This window comes from Erythranthe guttata, chromosome 3 (genome assembly GCF_056151865.1).
Source record: "Erythranthe guttata isolate IM_541 chromosome 3, IM_541, whole genome shotgun sequence".
In the NCBI taxonomy this organism is placed as follows: domain Eukaryota; kingdom Viridiplantae; phylum Streptophyta; class Magnoliopsida; order Lamiales; family Phrymaceae; genus Erythranthe; species Erythranthe guttata.
Genome location: NC_142535.1, coordinates 10,414,174 through 10,433,559, shown reverse-complemented (window position 1 = coordinate 10,433,559; position 19,386 = coordinate 10,414,174). Strand labels below are relative to the sequence as shown.

General features: G+C 39.4%; 1 protein-coding gene and 1 pseudogene across 2 annotated transcripts; both read right to left on the bottom strand.

Moving 5' to 3' along the window:
- Window positions 1-299: 299 nt before the first annotated feature.
- LOC148771752 (putative transcription elongation factor SPT5 homolog 1) lies at window positions 300-4,524 on the bottom strand (annotated as a pseudogene). The gene is made up of 15 exons (XR_016030160.1): window positions 4,467-4,524; window positions 3,503-3,904; window positions 3,259-3,417; window positions 3,068-3,151; window positions 2,886-2,956; window positions 2,441-2,798; window positions 2,188-2,347; window positions 2,008-2,104; window positions 1,871-1,919; window positions 1,637-1,789; window positions 1,392-1,535; window positions 1,207-1,309; window positions 978-1,130; window positions 833-881; window positions 300-739 (listed from the first exon to the last, which is right to left on the bottom strand). The product of XR_016030160.1 is annotated as a putative transcription elongation factor SPT5 homolog 1 (transcript).
- A 10,549-nt stretch (window positions 4,525-15,073) lies between these two features.
- On the bottom strand, window positions 15,074-18,986 carry LOC148771751 (putative transcription elongation factor SPT5 homolog 1). Its single transcript, XM_088815504.1, has 14 exons — window positions 18,518-18,986; window positions 17,917-18,146; window positions 17,679-17,825; window positions 17,435-17,593; window positions 17,244-17,327; window positions 17,062-17,132; window positions 16,617-16,974; window positions 16,366-16,523; window positions 16,183-16,278; window positions 16,046-16,094; window positions 15,812-15,964; window positions 15,567-15,710; window positions 15,382-15,484; window positions 15,074-15,306 (listed from the first exon to the last, which is right to left on the bottom strand). Exons 1-14 carry the CDS (start codon window positions 18,825-18,827, stop codon window positions 15,089-15,091), a joined length of 2,280 nt encoding a protein of 759 aa, XP_088671630.1. The 5' UTR covers window positions 18,828-18,986; the 3' UTR covers window positions 15,074-15,088.
- Between the last annotated feature and the right edge of the window lie 400 nt (window positions 18,987-19,386).

Sequence of the window (19,386 nt, the reverse complement as noted above, 5' to 3'; positions counted from 1 at the left end):
TGATAATAGCAATGATAATATGGTAATGGCAATGGTAACGGTAACGGCGTTGGCATTGGTGTTGGTATTGGTAATGGTAATAGTAATGGTAACGGTAATGGTAACGATGTACTCACCTTTTGTATACACAAATTTAACCTTCGGTATTTTGTTTTTTTTTCACTTATTTTGACTGAATTTGTTATCTACATTAAAAGTAAATATTTATTCTTATGATGAATTCCCCGTGGGGTGAAGTACTAGTGTAGTTTAAATTCTGTAACAAATATGTTAAATTACAGATAATATATGTCCACTTGAAATAACATTCAATATATATTTGCATGTTTAATAAGTATCAACAATAATATAAAGCTTATCAACTTCATTTTTTTTTATAATGACAGAAATAACAAATTGTTGCTGCTGTTTAGCAGATTTGCCAGTGAGCTTGGAATATCTCTGACTATGGCAAAATAGTGGAATTTTTTTCCGATCTTTAATTTTTTTTGTCAGAGATTAAAAAATAATAATAAATAAATAAATAAAGATCTACATCAGTTCGATCAATTTTATACAGGACTCGAAACCATCCAATCTCTCATAGGAGTCATACACGGATGCATCAGTTCGATCAATTTTATACAGATTTTATACAGGACTCGAAACCATCCAATCTCTCATAGGAGTCATACACGGATGCAGTGGAGTTCGAGGCGGCATAGGTGTCTCGCTTCCGATACCATATCTTGATGTTTCCCTAATTTGAAAGATTATATCAGAAACCTTAAAATCCAAAAACCAAAAATAAATAAATAAATATTCCAAGTATTATTATAATTTATAAGCCTACCTAAATGGTGTGGAAACATTGACATTATCCGAAATATAACTGCGATCAACTGCACAAAATTGTCGATACCGAAATATCATTACGTGGGAGTCAAAAAAAAAATCAAGAAGAAAAAGAAAGGCAAATTGAGAGGAGAAAAACTTGCCTGTAACAACTTTCATTTGCGACTCTAATTCAACACGAACCGTTGAACCTTTAACTTCTACTACTCGTCCCTTGCTTCCCTTATAATGGAAGACACGAATTATAACCGCAGCTCCAACTAAACCTCTTCCACCACCTCCATTCCTCCCTCCAACTGTCCAATTCAAGTTAATATTATAAATATAAAACAAATGCAGAAAATTTAATTTTCTTTTATAGAAATTACTTACAATTATTTACGGGGCCAGGGCCTCCTCTAGGTGGTCTCATCGGATATTGTGGGGCACAAGATGGCGTTCTGAGATGCGCAAATCTCGATATCAATGTGTTACCCTAAATAGAAAAAAGTCAAATGTCAAAGTCAAAATCAAAGTCAGTGAAAACTCGAGAACACGAAAATAATATTTATCCATACATCGCGATCACCGTTCGAACGAGATCCACCCACAACCATACAAGACTTGGATGTAACGCAAATAAAGCCAATATGCTCAAGGTGGTGACGGTCATGAATAAACAAGACTCCTTTGTATATATGTTCAACCGGACCTTGTTTCCCCTGAAAAAGTAGTAATGGAGTTGAATATTATATGATCATCTCAATACAACCAAAACACTAATTTTTACTAATAAACGGTAAGTAAGGTTTGAGAAGCGCACCTTACACGGACCCTCGAGAATCTTTACAACATCTTTCACGGATATTGTGATCTTATATTGGTCCGTTGCAAAAATCTTCCTAAATATCTTCTGTTTAATATCTCTCAACATCACAAGGGCAACTTCAGGGCATTCCGGAACACCCTTAAGAACCTGAGTAGCAACCATAAAGCAAGTTAATAGAACGACAAACCAATCAATAGTCTTTGTTGGCTTCTATTTATTCAGGCTAACCTGGAAAGCATCGCTCAACACACGTATAATCAAGGCAAAGCTATTGTCCCTGCACGTTTAATAACTTTCATTTAAAAAAACCCAATAGTGAAAAACTGGAAAATAAATAAAATTTTCATGAAAGAGAAAAAAGGCACTCAAGTAGCACAAGGTCATGAAGCTCGTAATCCCCGATCCTAGTAACACCTGATGTTATTTCAGAGCTTTCCACAATTTGTCCGCAAAGACACGAGACTGCGTATAGCAAAAATAGCAACAGAGTCAGTACTTGCACGAAGAAAAATAAAATGGACAACTAAAGTACTTAAGAAGATAACATAGAAGCTCCTTGGTTGTGTCTGAAACTATGTTCACCATGTGACCTTCAACTGAAACCACCATACCAGTTGCACCTTCTGAAGCACCAGATACGACCTTTACATGATTTCCGGTTCGAAAGTACTTGCAGAGGTCGTTGTCACTTATAGCAAGAGTTTTCTGAAAATTAGAACGTGCAATGTGGTTATTATCACCATCCAAACATAAAATTCAAGATATCGTGTGGAAAAGCTAAATTATGTTTTTACTCACAGGAAGGCCTTTTTCGTTTGGTTTAATATGTACAAAATCTTCCTCAACTTTTTCCACCCATCCTTGCAAGTTTTGAAGATCTCCCTTTACAACTACAACCCTATCACCCTTCATGAAATGACCTTTCTTTCTGTTTGCAACGAGTGTCGACAAACATGACATGTCACCATCCCCAGTTTCACCAGACTGCCGAAATTTCTCGAGTTCATCAAAAGTAGGTTTCACATTCTGAGTTCTGAGCGATTTCAGTGAGAAATGTTTATACAAGAAACCATCCTTGAGCATCATCCCCTCAATTTTGTCAAAGGAATCACTCGAAGATGGATCTCGTTTAGTCTCTACACTAATACTTAGGTCTCTGGTCAAAGAAATGAAAAAGTCAACTTTCGGGGGGAAGCAAGTAAGAGTGAAAGAAACAAATAAAAAGATTTTGTAACAACTATACCTAGCTTCATTGATACTCATAAACCGGGCAGGTGGCTTAAATCCCTTCTTCTTTGGAACTTCCCTCCCTTCCTGAAACAAAGCCAGCATGTAATGTATGTGTAATAGAATAAAGAAGACATAAGCAATGTTCATAATGGTCAAGAATTTAAAAACTCTAAATAGCAAATTACAAATACAAACCAGTTTATTAGCAAGGGCCTGCAAGTCAATCCTCGGGATTACTTTCACTGTTACTCTCTGCCGGACATTGTCAACATCTACAACCTAGCATATACAACAAAATAAACGAATCAGCCATAAGAAACCAAGAAACAAAATAAAGGAAAACAGGAAACAAAACAACAACAAAAAATACCACTGGGAAAATATACCTTTGCAAGATCCCCATTATATGTACCAATCTTCACTCTCACCCAGGTATCCCTAGAAATATCGAGTGATTTGCTTTCGGCTGAGAGAACATCTATCATCTCCTTTATAGGGACAAGCATTATTCTACCTGGATATATACTACGCATACCCTTAATAGCCTGTAGCAAAACATTCTCCGTAAATTTACAACCTAAAGAATCTGAAGAAGAAAAAGTACAATAAGAGTTATAAATTGATGCATACCTCCTTCACATGGGCCTCTTTATCTGCTTCTATGTATATATAGTTTTTTAGATGATCAATTGCTATGGCAGATCTAATTCGCAGCTCGGATCCCTTATCGATACACTTCTGCATAAGGGAAACTGCAATTTCGTCAATCATACCGCACATTAAAGAATTTCGTCAATCATACCGCACATTTCACCATCCATAATTTAGAATCCCTAATCGACGGCAATAGAGCTTGCTGTTCAACGTCTGTTGCCTCATCGTCATACTCAACGTGAAGGCTCTTAGAATACCTCTCCTGAATTCTTCTCTCGAATTCCTCAACGTCCTCTTCTTGCTCATCCTCTCGTGGAAGCAATGGACGACGATGAATTCGTCAATCATCCTCATCACGTATATCGTCGACAATAAAATCTATATAACAACATCAATGGCCATAAGAATAACAGAGGATGATAGCAAATATGAGCCAAAGTACAGAACTAAAATACAAACAATTCAGAAAATTCCAATTACAAGAGAATAAATTATCAACTTGAAGCTCCTAAAAAATTTCCAATGTCATGTTAAAAACGAATTAGAATCATTAATCAGTGTTCTTCCTCCGCGTAATCGTCTTCTTCCTCCGCGTAGTCGTCTCTCCGCCGCGCCATCGTGGTTTATAATTTGGGGTTTCTTCGCAAGTAGCGTGGAAAATAGTTGATGAAGGTTTTAAGGAAATTTTTAGTTTTCGAATAGAAGTTTTGGCGAGAGGTTCTCTCTTATTTATAGGTGATGAGAGAGGGGCATTAATTCGATTTACACACGTGGAAATAATATATCGACTTTTTTTTTTAATTCAAGCTTTTTGCTGACGTGGCTTTACGAGGAATGCGGGCCGTGATATTTGGGCTTGGGCCACCAAATAAACTAGGGATAAACACAAGCCCAAATCATCATTTGACATACCCCTGGAGAAGCGAAAGTACTATACTACCCTCATAAGCAATATTCGGCCAAACTACAGTTAGCATTTCTGGTCCTGCATTTATCATTTTCGCTGATTTATTTATTAATTTTTTTTAATAATAACAAACCTGTTTGTTTTATATATATATATATATATATATATATATATATATATATATATATTTATTTTTTTTTAATTTTTTTAATTTTCAAAACAATATGTTTAATGTACTGAAAATTACTACATGTAACTATGGTACCTATAGTAATTCGTAGTTATGTTCGTCTTTTTTTCCCATATTTTTAGTCGATCAATTGTATACACACACGAATACTGGCTTATACAGAAGAAATTCATAAACCCCAACAAAAAAATGCAAATTTCAATATTTCTATTATAAATCACCTCAGAACCAATAAAATACAAATCGAAAATACACAAATATATGCATATGTAACTACATGTTACTATATGTATAGTAATGTATACAGTTTGTTGAACACTGCTGCACATGTAACTTCAACCAAATTTTTGACACCTTCAAGGAGGGGATCAATGGCTTTCGCTAAGCTGCAATTGCTAAATCAAAACAAAAAAAAATTACTTTAGTGCAAATGATTGGTATTGGTAATGATTGGTATTGGTATGAGTATCGGTATTTGTATCGGTATCTATATCCGTATTGATATCGTAATTGATTCGGTAAAAATTAATTATTTCGGCCCATTAAAAGAAGGCCCAATAATGGCCCGATAATTGAAATCTTGCGAGAGTCAACTCCAGGGCGAGAGAAAGGGAAGTTCTCGCTCGCCAAAAAGAGAGGACGGGAACAAGGAATATTATCTGAAAAGTAGAGCAACACCGCCGACTTACATTTAATGCGTGTCTTCTCAAATGTCAGGAATAACAGAGAATATACAGACTAGATGATTTGATAAATCAATGTTCTGGGCCTATTGTTGGGTGCTAAATACCAACACGCAAGTGCACGTATCGCAAACAAGTAGTAAAGTGGACTCGTGAGAGTCGGATGTCGATCCCACATGGAATACGCAAATTACCTAATCCTAAGTACCAAATCCTAACAATTATGATTTTTATCCAGCCTACGCAGGGTTGTCAAATTAATTAACTAAATAAATTAAACTAATTAAGAAAGCAATTAAACACGAGAAAATATCAATATAAAACGGATCTAGGATTTTATCTTCCCCCTATGCGATAATTCTTCACCCAATTATTCTTCTATCATGCAAGTTACGATTCCCGATTATTAACCCAAGACACGAAATTACTCATAACCAGCTGTCGCGTGTATTATAAGTCTATTATTCATAAACGATTCACTATATGTCTATGCAAACCTAGTATGAATAAAGCATTAAATAACAAGTCTTGAAAACGGCTACCTAAGGTATTATCTGTATGTCTACGATAATACATGCAATCAACACACATTCGGTGAAAACTACTTGAAGGCTCTTCTATCCCTGTTCTAATTATTAAAACGATCTGTCAATCAATTCTAACAATAACTAATAGCAACATAAATTAGCTACGTTCATGCGCTAAATAAGATCAAAATAGAAGAAATAATCGAAGAATTAAACTTGCATATAAGTAGAAAAATAGGTTCGAATTACCACATAGAGTTCCAACAAAATCCTAGAATAAAAACTTAGCTACTCATGTTCGCTACGAAAAACATAATAAAAATACGAAAAACCATAAAAACTATGAATAAAAATAAAGAGGAGAACTATGATGAAGATTCGTCAAGTCTTCTTCTTCGTTCGCCGTTCTTGTGCTCCTAAATCGCGTGTATAAAAGATAAAGATAGATTCCTAATTGTGTGCTATTTGGCCTTTAAATAGGGTGCAAAAATATAATAGGGCGGGTTTCCTTGTGTAATTAAACTTCTTTCACTGCGCCACCTCGTAACCCCGGACGGCCGTGCGAGAATAAGCTCTGAAATCCGGACGGCCGTCCGGTCTTTAATTCTTCAGAGTTTGGATATTTTCACTTTTGGCCCACTTTTTCTCCGAATTTGCAGTTTTTACCCCATAAGTTGCCAATTCTTCAATTTGTACCTAAAATACAAATAACAACCATTTTAAGCACCAATTATCGTTAAAACACACCAAAAGCTCCAATTAAAAGGTACAATTAAGTGTAAAAATATACACTTAACACACCCCCAAACTTGAACTTTTGCTTGTCCTCACGTCAAATCAATTTATGAGCACAAAACTCGACTATACATCTCATTACATAGATCGATTGGTCAACTTCGCGTTTTCAGAACTTTCAATTATGATGATAATTCCTAGGTATTCGCAAGCTTAACATTCAACGGTACCTAGTCACTCACTATTACCAAAAACCACAAATCATACAATTGCTTCAAGTATCCAATATTTGCAAGTTAAAGATAGAAAGAATTTATACTTACATGCATATATTTGACTCCAACTAATATTGAATATTAAGCTATTGGGATCATTGGGACTTTGTGATTTTCAATTGTTAGGCTCTTTGGTCCGAGGTAGGTAATATGGGTATGTGTGGCTAATTTTTTTGAATTGAGGTGATTACGCCAAAAATTGAAAGATAGGCGTTTGAAACAATGAATTCACCTCTAAGGAATTTAATAAACTCGATTCTCAAAAGTTCAAACGTCCACACTTTTGCCTCTTTCAACACAATTCAACAACTAGTCCTTAATTCTAATATCTTCTTCTTCTTTTTTTTTTTTTTTTTTTTTTTTTTTTTTTTTTTTTTATCGAAGAATTTAGATATATATATATATATATATATATATATATATATATATATATATATATATATATATATATATATATATATATAAAGATGTACATATATATATCTATCTTTTTTTTTTTTTTTTCGAAGAAGAAGAATGACCTTATAAGAATTTTCGACCGGACTCCAAGGGATAATTATTCAAAAATCTCCACTTTTCTACCTTCTACATATTGGCTAAAAGAAAGAACACCTTTTCTCCGAGGCTCAAATCAAGGTTCTAAGGATAAGTTCGATAAAAAGGGTAGGCTTGAAAGGCTCAAACGGTTCAAAGAAGGCCCAAATCATATCCCAAATCACTTACTACCCAACACTTCGTATCATAAAGGCCCTAAGGTGAGATTTAAAACCGAACAAAGAGAAGTGGAATCCGTATTAGGAGTCCGGTATTAGAAGCTCTTCCAAGAAATAGTAAGAAGTTAATTCAACTGAGATTATCCTTTTTCCTAACAAAAAAATATACAACTTATTATTCAGTATCTCTTAAACCAGAAATATACTGACTTGGCCGTCGGAGTGCTAACTCCGGCATCAGCCCGGTTTTTCTTTTATGTGTTCTTATTTGCAGAATCTAGAAGATCCACCAACATATTCGGACGAATCAAATGGCGCCGTCTGTGGGAACGTTTCAAATATAAATAGCCAAAAACCTTCTCAAAAGCATCATTTCTTCCTTTCAAAATCATTTTCTCCTTCTTCCAGTCCAAAATAAATCTAAAAATGGATACCCCAATCGAGAGGGCTGGCCAACCTGATCCGACAGAGGCCGAAATTAGTCCAGCACCTTGTCCTGATTTACAAGGACCTTACCTGGGAAGTACATCTGCCCGTCAGGTAGAGGTTTTGCGCACTCCTGATCCTGCTGCTGCCAGTCCCACGGTAACTATAACCATGGAATCACTCCAGGCCCTCCTTACAGCTGTAGTTCAAGGTGGGTCGCCAAGTGAAAGAAGAGAGCACGAGGGGTTGCCGCCCACGAAAAGACGTTTGAAATACATGGACAGGTCCGATGAGGAGCCTGCTGTGAAACGAGAGTCGCTGAACGCGACGCTCGCTCAAGAAGAGTCACGAGAGCATGTTCAGACCAAGAGGAGCCCGTTCACTGCACAAATACTGAATGATGAACTTCCTGGTTCATTTCGACCAGTCACGTACGAATATCTGGGGACCACGGATCCTAGCGAGCATCTATGCAGATTTAACAACACTTCAGACCTACATCGTTTTTCGGAAGGAGTAAAATGCAGGGTGTTCACTACCACTTTGGCGGGACCCGCTCAAGCGTGGTTTAGTCAGCTCCGGCCCGCCTCAATAGGCAGTTTTGACCAACTCGCCTCTGTTTTCCTCGATAATTTTGCGAGCTCCAAAAAGCAGAAGAGGAGTACTTTGACCCTCTTTGCGGTCAAACAGCGAGAGGGAGAGCATCTATGAAGTTTCATTAAGCGTTTCATAACAGCCACTTTGGAGGTGCCAATAACTTCGGAGGAGGTCCTAATCAATGCCTTAGCCCAGGGATTGCGACTTGGAGATTTCTTTACCTCTATATCTAAAAAGCTGCCTCTTTCGTTTAATGATTTATTAAGAAAGGCGGAGCGATATATGAATGCTGAGGAGGCCGAACAGGGCAAGGCCGTCGATAAAGGAATGGATAAAATAAAGGAAATGCGAGAAGAGAAAATGCAAAGACCTATCCCTCTAACCAAAAATGAGGGATTGGTGGAAAGAACAGTGGGCCCCCGATTCGAGAACTATGTCTCATTGGTTGCGCCTCCTGCCGAGATCTTGATGGCCATCGAGAACCATCCCAAGTTGAAGTGGCCTCGCACCTATTCCGAGGTTCCCAAGAAAAATCCGGTCGCGGGAAGTTTTTGTCGTTTTCATAATGATTATGGACATACCACGAACGAATGTCAGCATCTTAGAGACGAGATAGAAAGGCTGATTCGGGCAAAAAACTTGCCCGAGTTTGTCAAACCCGGACAGCCTACAGCGAGCATATTGGCCCCGCATACTCGGCCTGTTGCTAACCGGTCGGAGAATGTTCGAGAGAAGGCCGGCGAGAGGAAGGACCAACCCTTAGAAGGAGGGTTTATCCACATGATACACGGAGGACCTTCAGGAGGTGATTCAAATAGGGCTCGGATGGCCCATCTAAGACATTTAAGGGAAACTGAAAAGCTTTTCGGAGAGGTGGAAGCTGCCGATCTGACAAGTCGAGCGAACTTACCAGTATTATACGAGATGGAGTCACAGCTCACGGAGGTGCAGACGGTGTCGCAAGTCCCTCCCATCATGTTTGGACGGGTAGACGAGGAGGGGATACAGCAGCCTCACACCGATGCCCTAGTAATCACAGCCATGGTGGCCAACTTCGACATTGCGCGAATACTAGTTGACACAGGGAGTTCTGCAGACGTCATTTTTACAGTTGTTTCAAGCAAATGAATATGAATTTTGAGCTGAAATATGTGGAGACCAGCTTAATGGGATTCTCGGGCGAGACGGTGCAGGCCCTAGGAGAGGTTTGCCTGCCCATATCACTGGGTATGGAGCCTGTGCGAGCTAATAGGTCAATAAATTTCCTAGTATTGGATGTCCCTTCCACTTACAACATGATACTTGGTCGACCGTCCATGAATCTATTCCGAGCCGTGGTATCTACTTACCATATGAAGTTAAAATTTCCCATGGGAGATCAGATCGGAGAGGTGCGGGGAGACCAAGAGACCGCGAGAATGTGCTATTACGATGCATTAAGGCGAACTGGGAGGATAGATACCATTCATGTTGGGCGAGCTGACATGATGGAAAGGGATGAGCCTCATCCTAAAATTGACCCCGAAAAGGAGGACAGCCACGTGCGACCCATGGAGGAGTTGATGATTGTGCAGCTATGCAAGAAGGATGATAGTCGCACAACTAGAATCGGGAGAGATATGGATACCACGATGGCAGAACAATTAATAGAGTTTTTGCGCAACAACCTGGATGTGTTCGCATTCTCGTCAAAGGATTTGGTGGGAATCGATAGTCGTTTAGTGTTCACAGATTGAATGTCAAAGCAGGGACCAAACCAGTCAAGCAGAAGAGAAGGCATTTTGGAGCTGAAAAAGATAGAATAATCCAGGAGGAAGTACAAAAGTTGTTAATGGCGGGTCCAAATTCGGGAGATACGATTTCCCACTTGGTTATCCAACGCAGTACTAGTAAAGAAGGGGGCGAGCAAATGGAGAATGTGTATTGACTTCAGAGATCTCAACAAGGCGTGCCCTAAAGATTATTATCCTCTCCCCCGAATCGACCAACTCGTAGACTCAACAGCAGGATGCGAAATGCTGAGTATGATGGACGCATCCCAAGGTTACCACCAAATACCTCTGGATCGAGAGGATCATGCCAAAGTAAGCTTTATCACATCAACAGGCACATACTGTTATACGGTGATGCCCTTCGGCCTGAAAAACGCGGGCGCAACCTATCAGCGGTTGATGGACCGGATGTTCCGAGCACAGTTAGGAAGAAACATGGAAATATATGTGGATGACATGCTGGTAAAAAGCAAAGAAGCAAGAACACACTTAGAAGATCTTGAAGAAACTTTCCATACCTTACGACAGTATGGAATGAAGCTCAACCCAAATAAATGTGCCTTCGGGGTCCGGACGGGCAAGTTCCTCGGTTACATGGTCACCGAGAGAGGGGTAGAGGTGAATCCAGAGAAAGTTCAGGCGGTCATCAACATGAAAGCACCTAGGAACATTAAGGAAGTTCAAACACTGGCGGGAAGGATCACGGCTCTAAGCAGATTTATATCTAGATCCGGGGAGGCGAGTTACCCTTTCTTCAAAATACTGAGAAAAGGTGCCGAGTTCAGGTGGACAGAAGAATCGGAGGTCGCTTTCGCCCTGTTAAAAATGCTTCTCGCTCAGCTACCGTTGTTAACCAAGCCTAAAACGGGAGAAAAGTTGTACGTATATCTGTCCGTGGGCGAATATTCAGTAGGCTCGGTCCTCATTCGGGAGGAGGAAGGAAAGCAAAGTCCAGTGTATTATGCGAGTAGGTTGTTGCGAGGACCGGAGGAGCGGTATACTGAGATCGAGAAAATCGGGCTAGCATTAGTAACTACAGCTAGAAAACTACGGCCTTATTTCCTGTCGCATACCATAGTAGTCCGAACTAACCATCCGATGAAGACAGTACTAGGAAGGATTGATGTCTCGGGAAGGATGGTGAAATGTGCAGTCGAGTTGGGGCAATTCGACATAGAATATGAGTCGCGGTTGGCAATCAAAGGCCAAGCTCTGGCGGATTTCCTGCAAGAAACTACAAGGGTTAGTGAGGTGGCAGAATGGAGGCTGTTTGTGGATGGTGCTTCTAATTCAATGGGGAGCGGAGCAGGAGTGGTATTACACAAGGCAGGCGAGAGCGAGGAAGTAGAATACGCGATCAAGTTACCATTTCGAGCTTCCAATAACGAGGCAGTAATACATGGTATGAAACTGGCCGCGATAGCAGGTGCAAGAAGAGTGACTATCTTTTCAGACTCACAGTTAGTAGTCTAGCAGATAAAAGGAGAGTTCGAGACCAAGGACAGCAGAATGAATAGTTATTGCGAGATGGCGCGGGTCCTTATGGAGGAGTTTGAAGGGGTAGATCTGAAACAAATCCCGAGAGAGAAAAATACGAGAGCAGATTTTCTGGCCAAAATAGGAAGCATGGATATGGGCTGCGAGTCGCGAAAAATTCAGATAATTGTAGGAGAGCCATCGTTGAAGGTTGGGCACGAAATATTAGGAATGACGGGAGTGCAGGATTGGCGAACGGAAATAAGAAATCATCTGATTGGTAAAAGTTAAGGGAGTTCGCGAGAGATAGCGAGGCTGAACCAGCGAGCGAAGTATTTTTGTCTCGACGGGGATATTCTATACAAAAGAGGATATACAAGACCGCATCTACGGTGTCTCGACATACGAGAGGGTCAATATGTGTTGCGAGAGATCCATGAAGGATGCTGTGGCGATCATGCCGGGAGAAGGGGCCTAATAACACGGGTTCTGAGGAGCGGATATTTTTGGCTAACTATGAGGAAAGACGCAATGCAGTTTGTCCAGAAATGCAATAAATGTCAGAAACATGGGCCGTTAATCCATGTTCCGGGAGAGGAAATGACGATCATCACATCACCACATCCATTCGCACAATGGGGGATTGATATTGTAGGACCTTTGCCGCTCGCTAGTGGTCAGAGAAAATTCTTGGTAGTCGCAGTGGACTACTTTAGCAAATGGGTCGAGGCCGTTGCAGTCGCCAAAATCACATATACCGAAATTATGAAGTTCCTATGGCAGAATATCTGTTGTCTGTATGGATTACCAAAAAACATCGTCTCAGACAACGGCACACAGTACAACTCAAAAAAGATACGGGAGTGGTGCGAGGGTTTAGGAATAGCACAGCGATTTGCAGCGGTGGCACACCCGCAGGCGAATGGTCAAGTCAAGGTAATTAACCGTATATTACTCGAGGGGATAAATAAACGATTAGAAAAAGCAAAGGGAAATTGGGTGGAAGAGTTGCATGCAGTCCTGTGGGCATACCGAACAACACGAAAAGAATCAACGGGAGATAGCCCTTTCTCGCTAGTATATGAGTCTGAAGCAGTGGCCCCTGTTGAAATAGGGATGCCATCGAGCAGAATTATGAACTTCCAACAAGCGGCTAATAATCAACGCTTGCGAGAAAACGTAGATCTAATATTGGAAAAACGGGAGGATGCTAGGCTCAAAATGGAGGCAAGTAAAGCAAGGATCAAGGCTGTGTACGATAGAAGGGTAAAAGCGAGAGCATTTCAAGTAGGGGACTTGGTCCTCAAACAGGCGGATGCCCTAAAGCAGGTGGGTAAGTTAATGGAGAAATGGGAAGGAGCATACAAGGTGGAAAAAGTTCTCGCAGGAGGAGCGTATATGCTATGCGATATGTCAGGGAAACAGGTGGCGCGTGCTTGGAATATTTGTCATTTGAAAAAATATTATGTATAAAATGGGGAATACGGTAGAATGTCCCGTTTTTTGAAACTTATATTTTGTATAAATGTAAGGCTCATATTGTAGTTCGTCTCGCATAAAAGAGACGAACAATTTTCCTCGTAACAACACAATATGAAAGGCCCTATTTTTTGATATACCTGTATAAAGTAAAACACATCTAGGGCATAAGCCAAAGAAAAAGATCCTTGACAAGATTCAAGGATCATTAAGGCTGCGAGAGCACATGCTCAGAAAGATCCTTGATAGAATTCAAGGATCATTAAGGCTGCGAGAGCACATGCTCAGAAAGATCCTTGATAGAATTCAAGGATCATTAAGGCTGCGAGAGCACATGCTCAGAAAGATCCTTGATAGAATTCAAGGACCATTAAGGTTGCGAGAGCACATGCTCAGAAAGATCCTTGATAGAATTCAAGGACCATTAAGGCTGCGAGAGCACATGCTCGAAAGATCCTTGATAGAATTCAAGGATCATCGAGGTTGCGGGAGCACGATGTAATTCGAGGATCATGGAGGCCGCAAGAGGATGAGCTTAGAAACATTCTCAACTTGCATTTAATGCCCCTCTCCTCAAGTGTCAAAGATGTCAGAGAATATGCAGTCTAGGGAATAAGCAGCTCACAACACTCTTCACCGAGGAGACAGGTAAGCTTAATTTAATAGTCATTGGAAGTCTGGAACATTTTGGAGGTGACAACTAAAATAGAAGTGGAATCCGTATTTGGAGTCCGGTTTTAGAAGCTCTTCCTATAAATAGTAAGAAGTTAATTCAACTGAGATTATCCTTTTTCCTAACAAAAAAATATACAACTTATTATTCAGTATCTCTTAAACCAGAAATATACTGACTTGGCCGTCGGAGTGCTAACTCCGGCATCAACCCGGTTTTTCTTTTTTGTGTTCTTATTTGCAGAATCTAGAAGATCCACCAACATATTCGGACGAATCAGTAATGATAATAGCAATGATAATATGGTAATGGCAATGGCAATGGTAACGGCGTTGGTATTGGTGTTGGTATTGGTAATAGTAATGGTAACGGTAACGGTAACGATGTACTCGCCTTTTGTATACGCAAATTTAACCTTCGGTATTTTGTTTTTTTTCACTAATTTTGGCTGAATTTGTTATCTACATTAAAAGTAAATATTTATTCTTATGATGAATTCCCCGTGCAACGCACGGAAGAAGTACTAGTGTAGTTTAAATTCTGTAACAAATATGTTAAATTACAGATAATATATGTCCACTTGAAATAACATTCAATATATATTTGCATGTTTAATAAGTATCAACAATAATATAAAGCTTATCAACTTCATTTTTTTTTATAATGACAGAAATAACAAATTGTTGCTGCTGTTTAGCAGATTTGCCAGTGAGCTTGGAATATCTCTGACTATGGCAAAATAGTGGAATTTTGTTCTGATCTTTAATTTTTTTTGTCAGAGATTAAAAAATAATAATAAATAAATAAATAAAGATCTACATCAGTTCGATCAATTTTATACAGGACTCGAAACCATCGAATCTCTCATAGGAGTCATACATGAATGCAGTGGAGTTCGAGGCGGCATAGGTGTCTTGCTTCCGATACCATATCTTGATGTTTCCCTAATTTGAAAGATTATATCAGAAACCTTAAAATCCAAAAACCAAAAATAAATAAATAAAAGTATTATTATAATTTATAAGCCTACCTGAATGGTGTGGAAACATTGACATTATCCGAAATATAACTGCGATCAACTGCACAAAATTGTCGATACCGAAATATCATTACGTGGGAGTCAAAAAAAAATCAAGAAGAAAAAGAAAGGCAAATTGAGAGGAGAAAAACTTGCCTGTAACAACTTTCATTTGCGACTCTAATTCAACACGAACCGTTGCACCTTTAATTTCTACTACTCGTCCCTTGCTTCCCTTATAATGGCCGACACGAATTTTAACCGCAGCTCCAACTAAACCTCTTCCACCACCTCCATTCCTCCCTCCAACTGTCCAATTCAAGTTAATATTATAAATATAAAAAAATGCAGAAAATTTAATTTTCTTTTATAGAAATTACTTACAATTATTTACGGGGCCAGGGCCTCCACTAGGTGGTCTCATCGGATATTGTCGGCCACAAGATGGCTTTCTGAGATGCGCAAATCTCGATATCAATGTGTTACCCTAAACAGAAAAAAGTCAAAAGTCAAAGTCAAAATCAAAGTCAGTGAAAACTCGAGAACACGAAAATAATATTTATCCATACATCGCGATCACCGTTCGAACGAGATCCACCCACAACCATACAAGACTTGGATGTAACGCAAATAAAGCCAGTATGCTCAAGGTGGTGACGGTCATGAATAAACAAGACTCCTTTGTATATATGTTCAACCGGACCTTGTTTCCCCTGAAAAAGTAGTAATGGAGTTGAATATTATATGATCATCTCAATACAACCAAAACACTAATTTTTACTAATAAACGGTAAGTAAGGTTTGAGAAGCGCACCTTACACGGACCCTCGAGAATCTTTACAACATCTTTCACGGATATTGTGTTCTTATATTGGTCCGTTGCAAAAATCTTCCTAAATATCTTCTGTTTAATATCTCTCAACATCACAAGGGCAACTTCAGGGCATTCCGGAACACCCTTAAGAACCTGAGTAGTAACCATAAAGCAAGTTAATAGAACGACAAACCAATCAATAGTCTTTGTTGGCTTCTATTTATTCAGGCTAACCTGGAAAGCATCGCTCAACACACGTATAATCAAGCCAAAGCTATTGTCCCTGCACGTTTAATAACTTTCATTTAAAAAAACCCAATAGTGAAAAACTGGAAAATAAATAAAATTTTCATGAAAGAGAAAAAACGCACTCAAGTAGCACAAGGTCATGAAGTTCGTAATCCCCGATCCTAGTAACACCTGATGTTATTTCAGAGCTTTCCACAATGTTGTCCGCAAAGACACGAGACTGCGTATTGCAAAAATAGCAACAGAGTCGGTACTTGCACGAAGAAAAATAAAATGGACAACTAAAGTACTTAAGAAGATAACATAGAAGCTCCTTGGTTGTGTCTGAAACTATGTTCATCATGTGACCTTCAACTGAAACCACCATACCAGTTGCACCTTCTGAAGCACCAGATACGACCTTTACATGATTTCCGGTTCGAAAGTACTTGCAGAGGTCTTTGTCACTTATAGCAAGAGTTTTCTGAAAATTAGAACGTGCAATGTGGTTATTATCACCATCCAAACATAAAATTCAAGATATCGTGTGGAAAAGCTAAATTCTGTTTTTACTCACAGGAAGGCCTTTTTCGTTTGGTTTAATATGTACAGAATCTTCCTCAACTTTTTCCACCCATCCTTGCAAGTTTTGAAGGTCTCCCTTTACAACTACAACCCTATCACCCTTCATGAAATGACCTTTCTTTCTGTTTGCAACGAGTGTCGACAAACATGACATGTCACCATCCCCAGTTTCACCAGACTGCCGAAATTTCTCGAGTTCATCAAAAGTAGGTTTCACATTCTGAGTTCTGAGCGATTTCAGTGAGAAATTTTTATACAAGAAACCATCCTTGAACATCATCCCCTCAATTTTGTAAAAGGAATCACCCGAAGATGGATCTCGTTTAGTTTCTACACGAATACTTAGGTCCCTGGTCAAATAAATGAAAAAGTCAACTTTCGGGGGGAAGCAAGTAAGAATGAAAGAAACAAATAAAAAGATTTTGTAACAACTATACCTAGCTTCATTGATACTCATAAACCGGGCAGGTGGCTTAAATACCTTCTTCTTTGGAACTTCCCTCCCTTCCTGAAACAAAGCCAGCATGTCATGTGTGTGTAATAGAATAAAGAAGACATAAGCAATGTTCATAATGGTCAAGAATTTAAAAACTCTAAACAACAAATTACAAATACAAACCAGATTATTAGCAAGGGCCTGCAAGTCAATCCTCGGGATTACTTTCACTGTTACTCTCTGCCGGACATTGTCAACATCTACAACCTAGCATTTACAACAAAATAAACGAATCAGCCATAAGAAACCAAGAAACAAAATAAAGGAAAACAGGAAACAAAACAACAAAAAAAAATACCACTGGGATAATATACCTTTGCAAGATCCCCATTATATGTACCAATCTTCACTCTCACCCAGGTATCCCTAGAAATATCGAGTGATTTGCTTTCGGCTGAGAGAACATCTGTCATCTCCTTTATAGGGACGAGCATTATTCTACCTGGATATATACTACGCATACCCTTAATAGCCTGTAGCAAAACATTCTCCGTAAATTTACAACCTAAAGAATTTGAAGAAGAAAAAGTACAATAAAAGTTATAAAATGATGCATACCTCCTTCACATGGGCCTCTTTATCTGCTTCTATGTATATACAGTTTTTTAGATGATCAATTGCTATGGCAGATCTAATTCGCAGCTCGGATCCCTTATCGATACACTTCTGCATAAGGGAAACTGCAATTTCCCTTTCACGACCAATCTACGTAGCACAAAGAACGGATCATATTAATTTGTATCATTATAAATCTTTTTCATTTAATTCACACATTAAATAATTTCGTCAATCATACCGCACATTTCACCATCCATAATTTAGAATCCCTAATCGACGGCAATAGAGCTTGCTGTTCAACGTCTGTAGCCTCTTCGTCATACTCAACGTGAAGGCTCTTAGAATACCTCTCCTGAATTCTTCTCTCGAATTCCTCAACGTCCTCTTCTTGCTCATCCTCTCGTGGAAGCAATGGACGACGATGAATTCGTCTATCATCCTCATCACGTATATCGTCGACAATAAAATCTATATAACAAGATCCAAGGCCATAAGAATAACAGAGGATGACAGCAAATATGAGCCAAAGTACAGAACTAAAGTACAAACAATTCAGAAAATTCCAATTACAAGAGAATAAATTCTCAACTTGAAGCTCCTCAAAAATTTCCAATGTCATGTTAAAAACGAATTAGAATCATTGATCAGTGTTGCAATTATTACCATGACCAATTTCACTTCACGTATGCTCTTAAACTAGCAAAATCACGCATTGTTTCTTCTCTTATTCCAATCGATAACAACAGTTGGGCGTATTAACTCAAAATTCAAGTTCAATTTTATATACTGAGAGTATTATGATTAAATAGAAAATATTAAAAAAAAAAAAAAACCCTAACCTTCTTCTTTGTCCTCATCGTCCTCCAACTCGTCGTCATCGTCATCCACAAGCGCCTCATCGTCAAAGAACTGTGACGCCGCCTTCCTACGCCGCTTCCCTCCTCCGGCGCCGCCACCGTAATCCTCGTCATCTTCGTCGTCGTCTTCCTCCGCATAATCATCTATAAGTTCCGATCGGCTCCTCTTGCGTTTCGTCTTCCCGCCGCCGTAGTCGTCGTCCGCCTCCTCATCTTCTTCATCAACACCGTCGAAGTCCTCGTAGTCTACGTCGTCTTCCTCCTCCGCGTAGTCGTCTCTCCGCCGCGCCATCGTGGTTGATAATTTGGGGTTTCTTCGCAAGTAGCGTGGAAAATAGTTGATGAAGGTTTTAAGGAAATTTTTAGTTTTCGAATAGAAGTTTTGGCGAGAGGTTCTCTCTTATTTATAGGTGATGAGAGAGGAGCATTCATTCGATTTACACACGTGGAAATAATATATCGACTTTTTATTTTAATTCAAGCTTTTTGCTGACGTGGCTTTACGAGGAATGCGGGCCGTGATATTTGGGCTTGGACAATCGTCGGACCACCCCCGGCGTGTCACCTAGTGTTTTCAACTGTTTTGTAGGTTAACGAGTGGAGCGATCCCTTCGACTACCTCGGACGCGTGGCAAGGACTCTCGGCATTCCCGATATTGGGCTTGAAGATTCCCGGACTTAGAAGACCTGTGGGCTTCAAGACGATTGGGCTGACCCAAAATTTTGGAGCAACATCATTTTGGCGCCGTCTGTGGGAATGCAAACTAGATCACGTGTCATGAACGGAGGTGGTCAAGGCGATCCCAACCAACCGCCTCGAGGAAGCAACAGAGTCTCCAACCAACCGCCTC